At 43.8% G+C, this 20,883-nt stretch overlaps 1 protein-coding gene across 1 annotated transcript in view; it reads right to left on the bottom strand.

Moving 5' to 3' along the window:
• Positions 1–20,378, bottom strand: part of Atp10a (ATPase phospholipid transporting 10A (putative)) — a 188,266-nt gene extending 167,888 nt beyond the window's left edge. Inside the window, 1 exon segment of the mRNA XM_027925819.2 lies at positions 19,863–20,378. Within this exon segment, the coding sequence (XP_027781620.2) occupies positions 19,863–20,314 (452 nt within the window). The 5' untranslated portion in view covers positions 20,315–20,378.
• Between the last annotated feature and the right edge of the window lie 505 nt (positions 20,379–20,883).

Below are 20,883 nucleotides of genomic sequence, written 5' to 3'. Positions count from 1 at the left end.
AAAAATAATATAAAAAAATTTTAAAAATAATATAAAAATATAAAGTCTAATTTAAAGACTCTAAATGACTCTTTGGTAAAGAGATGGAATGATGCCCATGAAACTGATAATTGCAAGTGTAAAAATATTTTTTTGGTTTAAACATAAAATATTTTATAACGGGCTTTTTATTAATTTAAATACAATAATTGTAATTTAGGGGCAAGAGCTCTGATTTTTTTCGTTTTCCCTCCATATTTTTAAATTGGTGATTTATAGTTGTACTGATGGGATTTGCTGTTACATATTTGTACATGCAGGACAGATATTTCAAGGATACTCAGAGAGAACTCCTCCCTCCCCTTACATAAAGACTGACACATGGCTTCGAACATCAAACTCCCACCTTTGAACTCCCTAGGAAAATCATGCCATGCCTACAGATAGTGCCAGAGACCCCAGGAACTCTAGAAGCTATTTCTGGATGGTCCTTCTACTTGGTGCAATTGTCTAAGTTCAAGAACACTTAGGTCCTGATATAAAGGACTAGAGTCTCCTTTTTAACCTATCTCCCCTTTTTACCTATCTCCTCCTTCTCTTGGTCTTGAGATACAAGTTTGGAGGATTTGTCTAAAATAACAATACTGCAGTCAGGGGTGTATTTCAGTGGTAGAGAGCTTGCCTGGTATGCACAGGTTGTAGGTTCCAATCTCAGTACTTCAATTAAAAAAATAATAATAAAATAAAATCACCCTTTGCTGAAAATGACAATGTTCATCTTTGGTTTAAGACAAACCAAAGGTAGATAAACCTTATTATCATTAACTTACATTATATGAAGAAGGCAAAATGTCAGAAACAAATGACACAAGGCCACAAAACACATATTAGGTGTCAAAAATACCTTTGTCATGCACCGTGATTACATATTTATTATTTACAATTGGTTATATGTCACATAATTGCTTTTCAACATTTTCATAAAGAGGAGGAAGAATTGGCCATTGAATAGAAAAGACATTGAAAAAAGCAGACCTTGAGTTTTTTTCTCTCCACAGCACATCTTTCAGCCAGCTGGAATCGAATCAAAAAGGAGGACTCGTAAACTGTGACCTCAAGTTAAATTATGATGAAAGTAAAAGGAATTTTATGGGGTATTCCTAAACTGTGGATCTTGCCTCGGGTAATGAAACTTAAGAAAATTTTCCTACTTATGACCATGTTCCTAATATATTAATTTTTATGATGTCCTACTTTCAAAAAAGATTGTTGATTTCTTGAGCAATCAAAAGTGAACCAAATAATTAAAACTGCTTTCCTTTAAAAATAATTTCCATCTTCCTGTGGACTTTTAAAACGTAGAGAGAGCAAGACTTATAATGGTGCAGCCCCACCCTGTCCCTTACAGGCCCTTCCTGCTGCCCCATTCACCTTGAGTGGCAGAGGGCAGGAGGGCTCCTTGCCTGTCCACGCCTCAACCACACTTCAGGGCATACACAGCCCTGAGCTGGCTGCAGCACAGTTGGGTACCATGGACCCTCCAGACCTGTCTGTTGACGTGCTTAGCCCGGACTTCAAAAGGAGATGCTTGGTGGAACTGGCAATCTGCATGACAATCTTAGAGACACATGATTTTAACCACTCTTTGTCTTAACTGATAAATTTTGGTCTGGCTAATCTGCCTTTTCCTCCAATCACTCCAGTCCAGCCAATTGCAAGCCTCTGATTTTACAAGAAGGGTCACAACCCTGAACAAGGGTCATATGAAAGCAATGAATGAAAAGTTTCCATGAGAAAGATCCCCAAATTTAGAAAGAAGGTGGCACCTGTGTGTGATGTGGTAAACACATGCAGATCAAGACCCCTATTCTCATGCCCTTTGGCCAGCAAGTCTCAAGAAGCAACTTCTCATTCTGTGACTGCAGAGAATCAGAGCATGAACAAAGAGGATAGATACGCATAATATTAAGGGAAGATGGAGGTGAAATATTTAATTAAAAAAAGGTCAAGAAGACAAAGTCAAGCTTCAAAATCAAGAAATCAGCACTCTCTCTGTGTGGCGTGTGTGTGAACACGTGTGCGCGCGTGAACATATCAGAGGCCATGTTGATGATGGATGATGATGCCTGCCACCAACACTACCAGCACACACTGATCCTCCCTGGCACTGTTTCTCAAACTGCCCCAAGTTCACAGTCATGCCCCTGCTGCCAGTAAAACAGGGCTCTTACTCTAGACTCAAGTAAGTCTTGATGTCAGAAGATAAAGGTTAGGATAGTCTCTAGGCAACAACATCACAAACAGAGCACTTGACCTACACTCAGCTGATACCAAGTCTCCTGAGCTTATTGTGTGCACCTGCCCATGGAGCAATGTGAGCAAACACCAGGCCAGTACCCCTGGACACCTGTACCACCTTGAGTTAAGGGGCCAAAGCAATCTTCTTAAACTGCATGAGAGCAAACCACAAGGTAAATCAGGAAAAGACTTGTTGCTCTGGTTACTACCCTGATTATGCAATCGAGGATAGGGCTCTAGAAAAGGGCATCCAAACCAAATCCATGCAAAATACCTCCGTTCATGAAAAGCACAAGATACTCAGGCAGATACCTGAATATCCATGCACATGGCAACTTGGATCACGTAGCCAAAAGACGGAAACAACCCAAGGGGCCACTGATAGCTAAGGAGATAACCTGAATGTGTTATATTTGCACAATGGAATATTCAAGCCTTACAAAGGAAATTCTGACACATGCTACATCATAGATGAATCTTCGGGGCACCAGGCTAAGTGAAATCACACAAAGATAAATACTGTATGATTCCATTTGTGTGAGATATTACAGAAGTTAAATATTCATAGAGACAGAAAGTGGAGTGGTGGTTACCAGGAGCTGGGAAAGGTGGGAGGGGAGTTAGCATCTAATGGGCATAGGGTTTCAGTTGGAAAAAAATGAAAAAATTCTGGAGATGGATGATGGTGATGGTTGCACAGCAATGAATATCCTTAAAGCCACTGTGCTGTACACTAAAAATAGCAAAAAGAGCAAAAGTTATATATATTTTACTATAATAAAACAAAAATTTTAAAAAGGAAACTCTGACACATGCTACATCATGGATGAATCTTGAGGGCACTATGCTAATTGAAATAAGCACAATAAAGAGCATGCTTGATGGGCACCAGGGTGGGTGCCTGTGGAGCACAGCTCATGAACTCAGTGAGATAATGGCAAGTCCCCTGTGAGCATGTTGTTCATTATGGAATGAAAGAAAGTCAGAGCACCCCATTTCACATGCCTCCACTCTCCGAACTGACACCCACAGCACACAGAAGAGCCATCCTTGTGCACACAGGTGGACATCCAAAGTGGCCGCAGGTTGCCTGGGGTTCTTTAAACTTTGTAAGTATCTCTGGATAAGAAAAAACTCACAAATGATGTGATCTAAAATGAGCACATCGTGAAGTTACTTGAGGATACTCTAGGCCAGTGGTCCCTGAAGAGATGCCAGACTTAAAATCACTGGGATACAGGGAAATACTGTAAATTTTGTCTGTAACTTCCATTTACCTTTCTCTTTAATTTATATCCTTGTAAATATTTTCTTTTTCTTTTGTTGGAACTTGGGTTTGTAAATGTTTTAATGGAAGTAATACACAAAGAGACATGCACACACATAAATGCATTACATGTCTATAATTTATAAATATGAACAAAGTGAGTACATAAGCACAAATACTTTTTATTAATAGAGTGTAGTATCAACAACAGTTGGAGCCAACTGTGGTGCCCTACACCTGAAATCCCAGCTACTCGGAGGCTGAGGCAGGAAGATCACAAGTTCAAGGCCAGCCTGAACAACCCAGAGAGAACCTGTCTAAAAATAGAAAATAAAAAATGCTGGGGATGTTGCTCAGTGGTTGAGCACCCCTGTGGGTTCAATCTCTATGCCAAAAAAAAAAAAAAAAAAAATTAAAGACAATCAATTAGGGAAGACAAAACAGAAGCTTTGTTATAATGAACCAGCTACTGAAGAATCTGTGACATTTAAACTTTTCTATAAAGCAAACATACAGTTTGTCAATTATTTTGTTAAATTGGGGGTCCTGGCATTATCTGGGTAACTATCTGGCTTTAAACACTCGCTCGGAAGCCAGAAATTTTTAATAGCTTGGTCACATCTACACCCTTTCAGGATATGAAGAGCAGAGGATGCTCAGGTCGCATAGCACACAGCAGCTCTGGGTAATGTCACCTGGGCCATCAGACCTCTACCATTTGTCCTGTTCCCTAGTTCAAAGGAGCTGAGACCTCCCCTCCTGGGCTGACATCTCCTCAAAGGGTCAAAGAAGTAGTTTTCAGCACCTCACAGAACTGGCTAAGAGATGTACTATACAAGTTCACAAAAAGTATACTGTACAAGAGAAATGTGAAGTTTTACCACTATTTCAATGGAACAAATGGTAGCTTTTTTCACTCCTATCATGTCTTCATGATCCCACAATGCAAAATGGAGCCATTCCATGTATTTTCAGCTAATGCAATTACTAGTCATTTTAAACTGATGATCTCAATCATTAGCTACACACACACACACAAATGCTATAGTTTAAGAAGCTGATGTCTGTTTGTTAGACTCTCCCATAAATACAGGATGTATTACTTTTCTTTTGCTTCTGTAACAAATCACCACTAATAGTAGCTTGAAACACACATTTGTTATCTTATAGTTCTGTGGGTCAAAAGTTTTGACCTGGGCCTCACTGGAGTAAAAATCAAGGTTCCAGCAGGGCTTTGTTCCTTGTGGAGGCTCCAGGAGAAAATCCATTTCTTTGCCTTTTCCAGATACCCACAATTCCTTGGGCAATGGCCCCTTCCCCCTTCTTCAAAGCAACAATGGCAAACTGGGTCCTTCTTATAATGCATCTTTCTGCCTCTTACTCCTCCGCTTCTTCCTCCTCCTCTTCCTAATTACACTGTGCTCACCAGGATACTCCAGGATAACTCCCCATCTCAATGTCAGCAGATTAGTATGAAAGAGAAAAATCAAAATGGAGTGGGGAGGGCAATGTTAATCAGATCTCAGACATGTCCCCCAGGAGCTAAATCTCTGAACTGGACTGAAGACACACCTATCCCTAGATGAGACCTAACCTTTGAAATATTGTGAACCTCTGCAGCTGCAGATGCTCTGTAAAATGGACCCCTTCCCCCAAGCTACCCAGAGACTGAGACTACACCTAATCCCTTTCTAACAAGACACCTTAACTTTTGCCAGCACAGATCACAATTCTTGACTAACAGGTGATACAATTTCCAACCCCTTTAAAATAGAAAGTTATAAATACAAGCACCATTTTGTAAAACTTCAAAGCCCCAATTTCAAGACTGCTTGAATCTGGGTTTTCAGGACTGCAATCCTAATCAGTGCCCCCAAAATGTAATTTTCTTTGCTCTTGACTGTGTTCACAGATTTTATTTGTGGTTGATGTCAGTAACCTCAACTGCAGCTACAACCAATTCCACTTTCTCATGTAACCTGGCATAGTCACAGGTTCTAAGGATGAGGACATGGACATGAAGCTGATGTCTGTTTGTTAGACTCTCCCATAAATACAGGATGTATTACTTTTCTGGGGAGGGAGCATTTATGAAATTTATTCTGCCGACCACACAGGTGTCCACCATGCCATGACTCACATATAATGAGGATTAGTTCAGGAATTAGTCTGCTCATTCAATCTGAGATGCTGAGTACCTGCTGTGTGGCAGGAACCATAGGGACAGTGAAATCTGCGGCTCCTAGAGTGGCCCAGTGAGTCAGGAAAGAGACTCCACCACTGGAAACTGCTAGAGCAAGGGAAAGGCAGTGGCAGGGACCTGTGGTTCATGGCCTTCAAGACAAGGGCTGGAGACAAGCTGAGAGTGACATGGGAGCCAGAGGGTACAAATGTGTGCACAGTGGCATAGAGCATGTGCCCCAGGGACCCCCACCCCAGGAAGGTCCAGGGCTGCAGTCTAGTGTGCAGGAAATCTGGCTTCACTGGGAGATTCCAAGATTCAAAGACATAACATTTATAAACAGAAAAAAAATCAGGTGATGAGGTGGGTTGTGCCATAGCTGAGGGTCTAGCAAAGGCAGAAGTTGATAAATAAATATATGAAGTCAAATCAAAAGGTTAAGAGCATCCGAGGGATTGCCTCCAGCAGGATTGTTTTTAAAATGTAAGTTTTGTTATTATTCAAGTATGGCTAAGCCCACAGATCAAGGAGATAATTGCCTTTGAAAAGATAACTTGCTGGGGCTCTGGGTAGCTCATAGCAGAGCAGGTGCCTAGCATGTGAGAGGACCCAGATCTAATCCCCAGTCCCACCTCCACCCAGCCACCCACCCCTGCCAAAAAAAGAAAAAAAAAAAAGAAAGAAAGTGGGCAAAAAGTAGGGGTACATAGTCTTCAAGAAGAGAGGGCACAATACTCTAAATCATGCAGGACAGGAGGGAGCGCTTTTTTATGGTCTCTATAAAAATGAATATGGAAGGCAGGGCAAGAAGCCTTAGGATTGGTTTGCATGAATAATCTCAGCAGGTGCTGGGTGTAGGAGCTGTCCCTAGGTGTCTGGTACTTAGACCTGACTATGGTAGTGAAGGAAGCCTGGTAAAGAAGGTGGTTAGGGCTATGAGTTGGGACTAGTTGGTCTCCACATAGGTGGCACACTCCTAGGAGAGAGGTGTATACCTCTAGGGATTAGTGAGCCCTGGAAGGGGCAGGTCCTCTGATCAGCAAGGCTGCAGGCATTAAAACATCAGTACATACAAAATGAAGACACAGCCAATAAAGGACTGAATAAGCAGGAACTGATTTAAGATGTTACTGCATGCAGGAGTTGGGGACAGAGCCAAGCATAACAGACCCCATGCTCCCTCCACATTTCTGAGTCCCCTTCTCCAAGTCCCAACAGTGTTAAGAAGGAATTCCCATTAAGTCCTGGACTTCACAGAGGAATTAACAGGATAGGAAACTAAAGAGAGAAAAAGGGAAGTAAGACCACAACAAGGGAGGAGGTTAACAGTGATAGATGATGAGCATAGCCACAGCTCAGGGACTCAGCTCAGCCTCCTATGTGAGAGAACACTGGGGCCTCTGCAAGTGTGGCCCTTTGGCTCACAGCCCACGCCACCAGCTACAGTCTGCAATGCAGCCACAAAAGTGCAATGGAATGAGTCAACTTTTTAACCTACTTAAGGCAAAAAAGAAAAGAAAATATAGGACTGGGAATGTAGCTCAGTGGTATAACACTGGCTAGCATGCATGAAGCCCTGGGTTCCATCCCCAGCACCAGAACCAAAAAATTAAAACTAAAACAAACAAACAAACAAAAACATGTAGGGAGAGATTAGAAGTTGAAACCGTTATGATGATGCAATAAAAGTTTAATACCAAAACAGTCGCCAGGAGTCATGGCACATGCCTGTAATTCCAGCTACTTGGAAGGCTGAGGCAGAAAGATTGCAAGTTACAGGCCAGCCTGGACAACTTAGAGAGACCCTGCCTCAAAATAAAAAAAATAAAATAAAATGAGCTGGGGATATAATTCAGAGGTTAAACCATCACTGGGTTCTATCCTCAATACCAAAATTATAATAGGGCTAGAGATGTAGCTCAGTGGTAGAGCACTTGTCTACCGTGTACTAGGCTCCCTGGATTCTAATAAGTGTGTGTGTGGGGGGTGGGGGGTTCTTTGTTCAGAGAGATACCCCCAGGAACAGTAGCTTCCTCCTAATAACTCGCTCTCCTTCTATGTTGTCTTTTCCCCTCAGCTTGTTCAGAGTTTTCTGAGTCAATAGATTTTTTTTGGAGCCACTGTGCATTAGAGATGACAAAGACAAAGAATGGGGATGGATTTTGTCATTGAAACAAAATTGATTTCCAACTTGGCAAAAAAATACAGGGAGAGGCCCCATCTGTGTCTGGTATGATCTCTGGCTGGAACTTGGGGGAAAAAAAAGCCCAGAAAAAGATTGTGACCACACCCTCTGGGTTGGCAGCAGACCAGGAGTCACCCAGGCGTAGCTGGTGAGTGGGCGTCTGCGCCAGAGCTGACCTGAGGGCTCCACCTTCAATCCCTCTCCAGCTACTGTGACTCACTGGGTCAGCTCTCCCTGGTCCAGGAGGCTGCAAGAAAGGAATGCAGGTAGAAGAACCCAGACAACCAGGGTGCATCTGCCATGCTCACCTCTCATCCACAGCAGAAACATTCTGCATTTATCACCAAGATCTCCAAGGCATGGAGTGACAAAGGATAGAACTTGGAACCACAATGTAACTGTCTTCACCTTGATTTTTTAAAAATGTTATTAGAAAATATATATTTGGGGCTGTGATTGTGGCTCAGCGGTAGAGCGCTCGCCTAGCATGCGCAGGGCCCTGGGTTCAATCCTCAGCACCACATAAAAATAAATGAATGGAATGGAGGTGTTCTACAACGAAAAAAATAAATAATTTTTTAAAAATTGTCAAGATGGGGCTGGGGATGTGGCTCAAACAGTAGCGTGCTCGCCTGGCATGCGTGCGGCCCGGGTTCTATCCTCAGCACCACATACAAACAAAGATGTGTCCGCAGAAAACTAAAATATATATAAAATTTCTCTCTCTCTCTCTCTGAAAAAAAAATTGTCAAGATCATTGTACTGTCATGTGTAACTAATTAAAACAAATTTAAAAAAAAAGGAAAAAAAGAAATATATATATTGGTGTAGATGTACTTTCAGCCAAAACGGTACTTAGGGCTAGGGATGTTACTTAATGATAGAGCGCTTGCCTAGCATTCTTAAAGCCCCAGGTTCAATTCCCAGTACCAAAAAAAAAAAAGAATCCTAGTGCAATGTTTTAAGACTTGAAATAACTTAGTTCAAGTATCTGGTGACACGCTGGGTTTTCTGCCATCCCATTACTCCTCACCTACTGAATTCCTTTAGAGTCAGAGGTTTCCATGCAGGATAGCACTGATGAGAGAAGACAAGCAGACACAGATGCTGGGGAGTGGACCAGGGGTTCCACAGAACTTTGGAGGTAGGGGGCCAGTCCAGTCAGACCAGCATACCCTCAGGTCTGTTCCCACACTGGGGCCTTTCTAGGAAATTTCTATAGTTCCAACATGCTGCGAATCTGGTGCTGAAGGACAAATAAGGCAGGACCATGAACTGACCTGCAGCACCTCACTATCAGAAAAGCAACAGGTCTCCAGAGCACTGATAGACTTCTTCTGAGAGGTCTTGTTGGCACAGCTTTGGAAGGAAGCCCTCTATTGTGGGTCTATGTTTATTTTCCTTTTGCAAACCAGAAACTTACTTTAGGTTTTTCATTTTTACAACTGTTAGTAAAGAAAAATGACGATTTCAAGCCGGGTGTGGTGGAGCATGCCTATAATACTAGTGGCTCAGGAGGCTGAGACAGAAGGATGGCGAGTTCAAAGTCAGCCTCAGCAACTTGGCAAGGCCCTAAGCAACTCAGTGAGACCCTGCCTCTAAATAAAATACACAAAAAAGAGCTGGGGATATGTCTCAGTTGTTAAGACCCCCTGGGTTCAATCCCAGGTACCAAAAAAAAAGTGATGATTACAAAGACACCATTAAGTCAGTGAACTAAACTCATTTTTTCCCCTATAAAATCTCCCCAAAAGGTTATTTCCAAATCCTATCAGATTAGTAGTACATAACACATTGTCTTTGCAATTATTAAGCAAATAATGCCTACTGTTACCATTTTTCATCAGTGTTTTATTCTACTGTGGTATATTTCAAAAGAAAATATTTGAGGGGCTGGAGTTGTGGCTCAGTGGTAAAGCACACGCCTAACACATGTGAGGCCCTGGGTTCGATCCTCTGCATCACATAAAATTAAATAAAATAAAGGTATTTTGTCCAACTACAACTAAAAAATAAATATATATTAAAAAAAGAAAATATTTGAGTCACCCAAGGTTATCCCTGGATCCTTGGCAATCCATAAGGTTTAGTAATAAGCTATTTTCAGTGTTTCAAAATGCTTTTCAGAAACTGTACATATACTTGTGATAAAACTAAACAGTCTAAATAATACCTAAAGAACTTTGTTTTTGTTCATTTTGCTTTTGTGATAGTGGAGATGAAACCCCCGGTCTCATGCACGCTAGGCAAGTGCTCTATCAGTAAGCAACATCCCCAGCTGTAAGTGCCCTTTTGACTGAAAGTACATCTACACCGTTGTCAGTGTCCTAACAATATAAACAATATTTTGACCCAAAACTGAACAATACTAACAATAGTTGTAGCATCAGTAATTACTCTCAATGACTCTCATCTAATCTTTTCAAATATTCACCTGCCCGTCAGGCATTGCACCCTACCCTTTGGGTGCATTACATCCCTTATTCCTTTCAGAACATCCAGAGGCTTTTATCCAACCCCTGATTTAATAATATCTTCCTTCCAATTTAAATGAGGAGACTGGACCAAAGAAAGAAGTACCTGCCAGCATCTACCTGCTGGCAAAGGTTCTACCTTATTGAGGGAATTTTAATTATCCCTGGTTAACTTAAAATAGGTAAAAGAATTCCATCTTACCCTACAAAAATAGTTTGGTAAGCAAAGTAATCCAAACTCCAGTATCCTCAGTGGAAAAATAACCAGAGGGTATGTGCAGGACAATACATAGAAACTGTACTCCAGGAAAATGCAAAACAAGTAAACATAGAAAGCCAAGCTAAGAGTATCCTAAAAAAAGGAAGAAATCAAAACAGCCTCCTCATTTTTCCTGTAAGTTCTTTCCCTTTGCTATATATAGCGAGGTAATTCTTGTACAAATAAGTCCAATGGCCTCCTCTGTTACAGGAATTCAGCTGGAAAGGAGCTGGACCATCAAGCTGTGACGGGCAGGAGACTGACTGTCACACAACCTCTTCTCAATCTTCCCCAGTCAAGGAATACAGCAGACACACGGACAAGCTTTGCCTTTCCGATGTTCTTCCAGAAATATTTTTCAGTGGGTGTTTGATTGGCCTTCGGGGATGGGACTATCCCAAGTGAGGCAAAGACATGACATACCTGGCTCTCGAGCACCAAGTATCAGGAACACTGGCAGTCACAATGACTACTAAATATTTGCCAACACATCTGAAGGCAGTACTGCCCCCCAGGTGAGACTACCTGACCCCTCCCTTGCAGAAAGATGTAATTTCTAGAGTTAAAGATGGCCATAGTAAATCATCATTAAAAAAGAATAAAACTATTTGAACAACTAATAAAAAGAAAAAAGAATAAAACTAGACCATGACAGGGCAGTCAGGAACAAGCACAGTGGGCTTCACAGAACAAGGAAAGCTACAAGAAAACTTCATTTAAAAATAACAAGACTAGGATGGTAGAAAGCTCTGGGTTCCAACTCCAGCAAACTAGCCACACATCCCACCTCATCCCCCAAAAAACAAGGCAAGTCTGGGCTACTTAGGACGCCAAGGCAGGAGAATCACAAATTTGAGTTCAGTCTCGGCAACATATATTATACAAAATAAAAATTTTAAAAAGGGCTGGGGAGTACAGTGGTACAGACCTGTAATCCCAGCAGCCCAGGAGGCTGAGGCAGGAGAATTGCAAGTTCAAAGCCAGCCTCAGCAACTTAGCAAGATCCTAAGCAATTTAGGAAGATACCATCTCAAAATAAAAAAAATAAAATAAAAAGGGCTGAGGATGTGGCTCAGGTGGTTAAGCACCCCTGGGTTCAATCCCAGGTAGCAAAAAAGTGTGGGGGAGCTGGGGACAGAGCCCAGTGGTATAGCACTTGCTTGACATGTGCAAGGCCTTGTGTTTGATCTCTAGTACCACAAAGGGGAGGGGGCAGTGGAGAAGGCCACTTGTGGCTTCAGAAGTAAGAGTGGGAAATGCGTAAAATAAGCCTGGGATGTGAACCAAATGAAATGATTAGAAGTTATATTTAAAGGACTCTGAAGTCAACTTGAGTGATTCCTATTGACCAAAGAACATCAATTACAAAAGTAACCACAATGACCTCAAAACAATCAACCACATTCAAATCCATGTATTCATAATAATAACTTATAAAACCAAAAAGACAAAGACTGGATGTGTAGCTTAGTGGTAGAGTTCTTGACTAGCACACACAAGGTCCTGGAAATAATAAAAATAAAAAATTTGCTGCAGGCAAGAGATCTTGCTATTAGTAGGGGGAAAAATTTGAGGAGAAACAAGATAGCAACATAGTCTCAAGGCTCTACCCAGAAGATATTATGAATTGCAAAATGGAAAATAGTAAATGAACAGTGGAAAAACCCAACAGACACCACCATGACCTCATGCTCAAGGTTAACACCATCAGCAGTAAAGGCATTTTGTCACCATTTCCCGCCCCCTGAAATCATATGCTGAGAAGGGCACACGACTTCTGTGGTATTCCTACCCAATTGAGATTGGCAAAATCTCAATCTAATTATGAGAAACAACAACAGACCAACCCCAATTGAGAGGAACTCTACTAAATCACTAACTAGGAGGCAAGACCTCCAGGAGTGAGGAACTCCATAAATCCTCACTTCCATAAAAATGAAAAAGCAGTGGCAAAAATTTCCAAATGAACTTTGTCAGACTCTGGATATTAACAAAGGCTTGCCACAATCTAAAGAGAGTTTACTCAATAATAACTTCTGAACCTCACCCAGAAAGTCAGCTGATTTGTATCCATCCCCCTTTCCCAGCTCTGTAGAATCCATAAAAACTAAGAGACTCCCAGCCACAGTTACCTGTGAAAGCCAGCTGAAGGAGTCCTGCACACATGAATCTCAGTGGTATTGCACTTGCCTAGCAAGTATGAGGCCCAGGGTTCAATCCCCAGCACCACTTTTAAAAAAATCAATGTTATACAATATCTTAAGCACTTGACAAACCAACACTGCTATTAATTAATTTATTTAGTTATTTGCCATTATGAGGACTGAATTCAGACCCTCACACTTGCTAAGCATGTGCTTTACCACTGAGCTACATCCCCAGTCCCCCTAACACTGTTTCTTAATAAAAACACTCAATAAAGTAGGACTATAAGGGAACTTCCTCAACCCAATAAATAGCATCCACAAAAACCTTCAACAAAAGCTGGGCTTAGTGGCACACCCCTGTAATTCCAGTGACTCAGGAGGCTAAGGCGAGAGGATCACAAGTTCGAGGCCAGCCTCAGCAACTTAGCAACTTGGCCCCTAAGCAACAATGTCTCAAAATAAAAAGTAAAAAAGAGCTGGGGACATTGCTCAGTGCTTAAGCATCCCAGGGTTCAAGCCACAAAACCCTGGGGTGGGGAATACCTATAGCAAGGGCTAAGGGTGTTGTTCAGTGGTAGAGCACTTAACTAGCATGCATGAAGCAATATAATGCCCTAGATTGGATCTGATCCCAGGCTCCACCAAACACACACACACACATATACACACACAGACCTAGCACCATACTTAATGGTGAAAGAAAGTCTTCTCGCTAGGATCAAATACAAGACAAGGATGCCTGTTCTTGCCATTTCAATTCAACAATGTACCGGGGCTTCATGCCAGAGTGTTTAGATAAGAAAAAGAAACACAAGGCATCAGGTTGAAAAGGAAGTAGTAAAACTCTTTTTTACAGATGACGTGATTGTATATTTAAAAGCCTAAGTAATCTACAAAACAAGTATTAGAAATAACAAATGAGCTAGCAAGGTGGCAGAACACAAGATCAGTGTGCATAACACATGACCAAAGCCCATTAATACATTAATGAAAAAACTGTTTAGATCTAAATAAAGATTGTTGCTTAATGAGTACTTCTGGGGCTGGAGGTGTAGCTCTGTGGTAGAGTGCTTCCCTGACATGGACAAAGCTTAACTTCATAGTTTTGGTCTTTGTAATATAGTTAAGAATAAAACTTTAGCATTATATAAAATTGAATGAAGAGTGTACATGAATCCTATATTATTTTTGCAACTTTTCTGTATTTTCAAAATAGAAAGCTTAAAACTTTCAGAAAGCTTTAATTGGTTACTATTGGAAAATTCTACTGACTAACATCAAGCACTTCTCCCTCCTTTCCTACTTTAGCTGGGGGATTATTAGATGAGTGGAAGAGTTTCTTTACAAAAGTCTTTGCAGTGATAAATGAAAGAATTCGATCATCACCACCTTCCATCCCTGAACAAAGCAATGGATGTAGGCAATGATCCTCGAATGGCTGCCAACATCACACCAAGAGGCACAGTTGGATGGTAATGGCCTCTGATTCTGCACAGGCTCTCTAAGTGCAGAACACCACCTATGAATGTGGTTTTGACCAAAAGAATCATTTAAACCTGAGCTTCATGAAGCTCTGAGAAAGTGTCCAGATCCACCTTTCGTTTTACAACAATTACAGTAAAGAGCAGCATGTTCCTGCAAAACCACACAGAATTGATGGCCATGAGCAGGCCTCCGGAAACCCCACAGGACAAATAACCCAATTTCAGCAAAATAAACTGCAAAGGCAACAAAGAGAGAGAGGAAAAGTTTGAGGCCAGCCTCAGCGATTTGAAGAGACTCTTGTTTCAAAGGATAGAGCTCAGTGGTGAGTGCACATGGGAAACTCTGGAATCCTGAACTAACACAGAAAAATGGCTGAGGATGAGCTCAGTGGGCATGTCCTTGGGTTCAATCCCCAATACCACAATAAGTAAATATGTAAATAGAACACTTTGCTCAATTGTTAAAAAATGAAAAATAAGAATCAAGCCAAGAACCACGGGCTGCACTTTGATAGCAACCAAGTTTTTAGGGAAAGAAAGGTTCCTTTTCCACTATAACTTGACCACATGAGCCCCAAAATACAGGATATAAAGTAGATATCAAAAGAAAAATTATGGCCAGATACAGTGACACTCACCTGTGGTTGGGGAGGCTGAGACAGGAAGATCGTGAGTTCAAAGCCAGCCTCGGCAAAAGTGAGGCACTAAGCAACTCAATAAGACCCTGTCTATAAAGAAACTACAAAATGGGGCTAAGGATGTGGCTCAGGGGTTGAGTGCCCCTGAGTTCAATCCCCAGTACCAAGGAAAAAAGAAAAATTATTTCCAAAAACATGGGAATGGCAATGTCAAAATATTCCTCAATCACCCCACATACTCATTCACACCTCCTGGGTCTTGTATTTGTGGCTGCTTTTGCAAATATTTTACTCCAAATAATAAAAAAGATGTCAGGCTCCCCAGGGGAACAACGCTTTGCTGTTTTAAGAGGGAGGAGAGGAAAGAATATACCCCCAAAGCTAAGCACACCAGCAAGGAGGAGCTTGCTCACCAGGAAAGTGGGGAGGACACAAAGGAGAAAAGACAGAGGAGAAACATGATAATTGAAAACCCTTGGGAAGAAAACAAAAGGAGGATTTTGTTAGGTAAGACTATCACCTTCTCTCTACCACTGAGCTATTCCAAAACAACAAATCACGAAGTGTACACGGGTTAGACTGGTAACCCTGGCAAGCTGGGGAATGCGGAGAGAATTGAAGGGAAGAGAAGTGAGGAAAAATAAGGCAATTCCTAAAGATGCATAGAGCAGCCCTATCTGTTTTCCCAAAAGATAACAGAAGCGTCACAAGTTTGAGGCCATCCCCCAACAACTTAGTGTGGCCCTATTTAGTGAGACCCTGTCTCAAACAAAAAAAAAATAAAAAATAAAAAGGGCTGGGGATGTATCTCAGGGGTTGAGTGCCCCTTGGTTCAAAACCAGGGCCAAAAATTAAAAAAAAAAAAAAAAAAAAAAAGGACAATAGAAGGATTATGAGGGGCGAGGGTCTGCTATCAAATCCCAGTACAGAGCCCAAAAGATTCAGGGGAAGATCATCACAGTTTATTTTGCAGAAATACTACTGCTTCCATCATCCTTGAAAGAGCAGCTGAAAGATGCCAGTAAGATTATATTTGGGACAAGCCCCGGGATATAGTTTACTGGTAGAGCACATGCTTTACCATCATTCAATCCCTAGTGTCGCAAAAACAACAATAATAATGATGACATGCCAGGTGCGGTGGTGCACACCTGTAATCCCGGCATCTCAGGAAGCTAAGGGAGGAGGATTCCAAATTCAAGGCCAGCCTGGACAACTAAGTGAGACCCTGTCTCAAAATAAAAAACGAAAAGGGCTGGGTCTCTAGCTCAGTGGTAGGGCACCCCTGGATTCAATCCCCAGTACAGCAGAAAAAAAATTAATAATAATTATAATGATAAAAATAATGGTACAGGACTCGGGGTGTAGCTCAGTGGTAAAGCACTTGTGTCGTTTATGTGAGGCACTGGGTTTGATCCTCAGCACCACTTACAAATAAATAAAATAAAGAGGGGCTGGGGATGTGGCTCAAGCGGTAGCGCGCTCGCCTGGCATGCGTGCGGCCCGGGTTAGATCCTCAGCACCACATACAAACAAAGATGTTGTGTGTGCCGAAAACTAAAAAATAAATATTAAAATTCTCTCCCTCCCTCTCTCTCTCTCTCTCTCTCTCTCTCTCTCTCTCTCAAAAATAAATAAATAAAATAAAGATACTATATCCATCTACTTTAAAAAATAATAGTAATGGTATAAATGATTGATTCACTGTAGATCCCACATCAGAATACAAAATAATGCCATCCTCCAGAGACAGAGTCAGTGTCCCGAAATGCTGCATTAATGCATGCTTTGAGCCGAGTACAGTGGCATGCACCTGTAGTCTCAGCTACTTGGGAGACTGAGGCCTGAGAATCACTTGAGCCTAGGAGTTTGGGGCCAGTCTCAGTAACACAAAAAGGAAAAATGGCCAATAAATCCTTTAACTGAACATAGCAACTAAAACAATGGCACACTTGGAGACTTGGAGGGGACACAATACAAAATTGACCCCCACAGTTCTCAGCTATACTTATGATTGCTCTGTATTAACCAAAGGCAGCGAACAGACTGTGGCCTGACATAAAAGTCTTTTCCTAGGCTGTCTTGGTACCAGATCCCCACAATCCCAGGCTTCATGTCCATGCCTCACCCTCATAAACCTAATAACCTGTTCTCAGGCTCTCATTGCCCTGACCTTGTCACAGGTCACCCCCTTTTCCTGTGACTATTTACCTGCAGCATCTGCCTTCTCCTCCTTTACCTAGTCACATCCTTCGAGTCCTCATGCCTAGTCCCAGACTCCTGAGCACCTTGGGGAGGCTTCTCCTAAAAAGCATCCCATCTTGTGGACCTAGTCCACAGCACATTCTGTTCCTACAGCAAGCCCTGGGTGGAACCCAGCCTCCTCCTCCTTCAATCACCAGAGCCTGGCAACACCCTTTCCAGAACTTCAAGAACTGGGAGAATTTGACCTGCCTTTTGGGGAACAAAGAATAGAAGTGAGGCATTGAGCTGACTGTCCTCAGCACAGTTGGGAAATAAATGACAAATGCTAACAGCTTCTGCAGAAAAGGAGACAACCAACCAGGTCAGAGAGGGAGTGAAGGCTCCATCTCTTCCCCACACATAACCACCATTCCTCCCTTGCCCACCAAGGAGTACCCCTGAGGCCTTCCCAGGTAGAAGGCCCATTGTCTCCATAAGAAGGTAAGGAACTTGATTTAGGGGCTGGGAGGCTGAGAAGAAGGGGAACCTGGCCGGTGTGGCCAAGTGGAGCTGAGTTTTCATAAGCCCATGAAGCCTTACAGTGAACACTATTTTTAGATTCCAGTCTCAGTTTTCTCATCCACAAAATGGGTATGATGATTATTATACGGTTCAAATGACATAATGGGTTGCACTTTACCAACTGAAAATAAACTCTATCCTGAGGTCTAAGCACTTCTTAAAAAGAGGCTTGTGGAGTTATAGGCTCAGTGATAACAGGAAGTGGCACGTGTACAAAGACTTAAATGAGCTAGAACCCCACCCAAGTTATGCCGTGCAAAGGACAGGCAGGGCAGAGGAAAGGCGTAGAGCTGTCTGGAGTGCTTACTAGAGAGACACTGAGGACATTTGTGTAAGTGGTGTCCCTCTCCCTTCCTTGATGAGACTTGTGGTGAACAGGAGCCAGGAAATTCCATGGCCCTTCCCATCCAGGTCATATTTGACAACTGGCCAGGGGCACCTCTTCTGGGCAGGCAGGGAGGTATTACTCAACTGTAGGCCACCACATAAGATTCACCTCCATGCTAATCCAGCACTCAGATTCCTGGGCTCATTCCCAGACCTGTTGAGACTAATACTTTAGAAAACTATTCCTTTAACAAACTCCTCAATGAATTTATGTGAAAAGTTTGAAAAGCACAAGCACAGGAATATTGGAAAAGCTATATAGTCAGAAAGACCTAGGTCAAATCCCATTAATGCCAAATAGCAGCTGGGTGAGCTTGGGCAAGTTACTTAACCTCTCTGAACCTCTGTTTTAGCTATGTTTATGTAAATTAAATATGAAGCACAACCAATGCAGTGTTGTGAGTGTTAAAAGTACTCAAGTCAATCTGGGCAACATAGCAAGACCCTATCTCAAAAGAAAAGTACTCAGTGGGGTGTGGTGGGTACCTATAATCCCAGCAACTGGAGAGGCTGTGGCAGGATGATTATAAATTCAAGGCCAGCCTCAGCAGTTTAGCAAAGCCCTTCTTTATGAGATTCCCCCCCCCCAAAAAAAAGCAGGTGGTGGGTGGCGCCTGGGGATGTAGTTCATTGGTAAAGCACCCAAGTCCAATCCCCAGTACCTCCACAAAAAAGATTTTTCAAAAAAGTACTCAAGTTCAGGGACAGACATTCATGGTCTTCTTCTAAGCTATTCTAAGAGGCAGGAACAACCATGACCCCCATATAGTAGGGAAACTAACTATCTGTCACTGAGAGGTCAGGAGCTACCTAAGATATCTTCAGTCACAATGGAGGGGAGACGCAGCAAATGTCCTCCAAGAGGCCCATCTCCACCCCTGCCACAGGTCCAGCAAGGTAAACAGAAGGAAAAGTGGGCTGAGCCTTGGATGGCGGCTAAGACATTTGCCTTCCTTAGGGGTGTCCCAGTGACTGGACACAGCTCCAAGATGGATCTACAAGCCAAGTGACTCTCCAACTGGAGGGTACAAGGGGAGAAGATGCAGTGGCATCCTGTACAGACCCCCACAAGCAAATGGAAAAAAAAGTACACTGACCCCCACTGGAAGGTCATTTCCTGGTATTAACCTGGGCAATCCCCTCAAAGCCTGTTTCCATCTGGAAACAAGTTAAAACTAAGAAAACTGAACAGGAGAAAGAAAGAAAAGAGAGAAGCGAGAAAGGGGGGGGGAGTAAGAGAGAGGGAGGGATGGGGACAGAGAGAACTGAGCAGCCACCTAAGAAATGGTACCCAGTCTGTGGCCTGCTCACAGGTCACATTAGTGTATGCACCAGCAGAGTTATTAACCATACCCTTCTATATGAACTTTGTGGCGGTTTCACTCTGCTGCTCCAAGACAAGTTACCTAAGTCTTAGTTTCATACATTCTGGTCCACGGAGCCCGGCCAAGAACTATAGCAGGAACTTCAGTAGTGCTGGGAATGAAGTACTACTCAGCGTCTGCCAAATTGCAGCCCTGGGACTATTCTGTCCCCAACAGAGGATCCTCCACATGGCCCTGCCTCTAGGTCTCCCTGCTGGCCACAGAAACAGCCGCTGAGGGGCCTTAGAGACTCAACGCCTTGACCCAGCACGCGGCTCCGGTCACTATGCCCCAAGCCGCCGGACCTCTGTCCTGCGCTGTTCTATATGCCACCCCTGCCCCATGCCAACCCTGCCCAGTGGCAAACTGCATCCAAGTTTCCGGAAGAGCCCAGACCTTACGCGGACCCCCGCGCTCACCGCCCAGGCTCACCTGCTGAAGACCAGGCAGCCCAGGTGGTTGATCTCATGGTCCGAGCGGTAGCGGCTGTAGTCTTCCCACAAGTCCTTGAAGGCCGTGACCGCCAGGATGAACAGCACGGGCGCCAGCGCCAAGCCAGGCTGGAAGGCGTTCACCGCCGGCACGAAGTTGAGCAGCGCGATGAAGACAAAGTACACGTTGGCCAGGCGGTGGAACTGCTCGAATAGATTCTTGGGCAGGAAGGACAGCAGTGTGTACTTGGTGGTCTTGAGCCGGTTGTCTGCCAGGTGCTGGACACACCCGAGCCGCTGCAGCCGTTCGCCCTTGGTGGCACCCGCCACAGAGTCCTCCGCGCTCGGGGGCGGCAGCAGGTTGGAGCGCACCGTGCGCGTCCTGCCCTCCCGGCGGCGCCACCGCCTCACCGGGGGCTCGGGCTCCTTGGCTGACCCCGACTCTCGCTGCATGGCCGAGTGTCGCCGCGCCCGGCTGCACCGCCGCTTGCGCCAGCCTCCTAGGTGATCATGGCCGGCCACCCGGGCGCGGCGGCGCGGGATCCCCGCCTGCGGGACGCACAGAGATCGCGGTTAGCGCTCCGCCCGCCCCGCCCAACCCGCCCGGTCCGAGTCCAGCCTCCTGCCGCCGGTCGGCAGTCCCAGCAGGGCGCAGGCGGGGCCCGGCGCAGCCAGGCACAGAAGCCCCCTTGTACTCGCGCCCGCCAGCCAGCCCGCCTGGGCCGTTTCCGCCGAGGTGGCTCCTCCGCCCCGCCCTCGCTCCGCTCCCAGATTCAGTCATTCCGGATAGCGGGAAACAAAAAATAGCCCGAGTTAGAAACTTTAGAGGGATTTGGTTTCATTTCCCAGAAGTATAATTTCAATCCCAGAATGCGCTCTGCCACCGTTAGGACAGAGGAAACTGCAGAGCAGAGAGAAAAGGCACTCAGTCTCCTCGCGGCTGGCGCGCGCTTATCCTGAGCCAGACCTAACTTAGTCCTGGACCGGGAAATGGTCACAGGAGACCAGTGTAATCAATTGGA

This window comes from Marmota flaviventris, chromosome 2 (genome assembly GCF_047511675.1).
Source record: "Marmota flaviventris isolate mMarFla1 chromosome 2, mMarFla1.hap1, whole genome shotgun sequence".
NCBI classification, from domain to species: Eukaryota; Metazoa; Chordata; class Mammalia; order Rodentia; family Sciuridae; genus Marmota; species Marmota flaviventris.
Note: the sequence above shows the minus strand (reverse complement) of the source record. Positions and strands in the feature narration are given on the sequence as shown.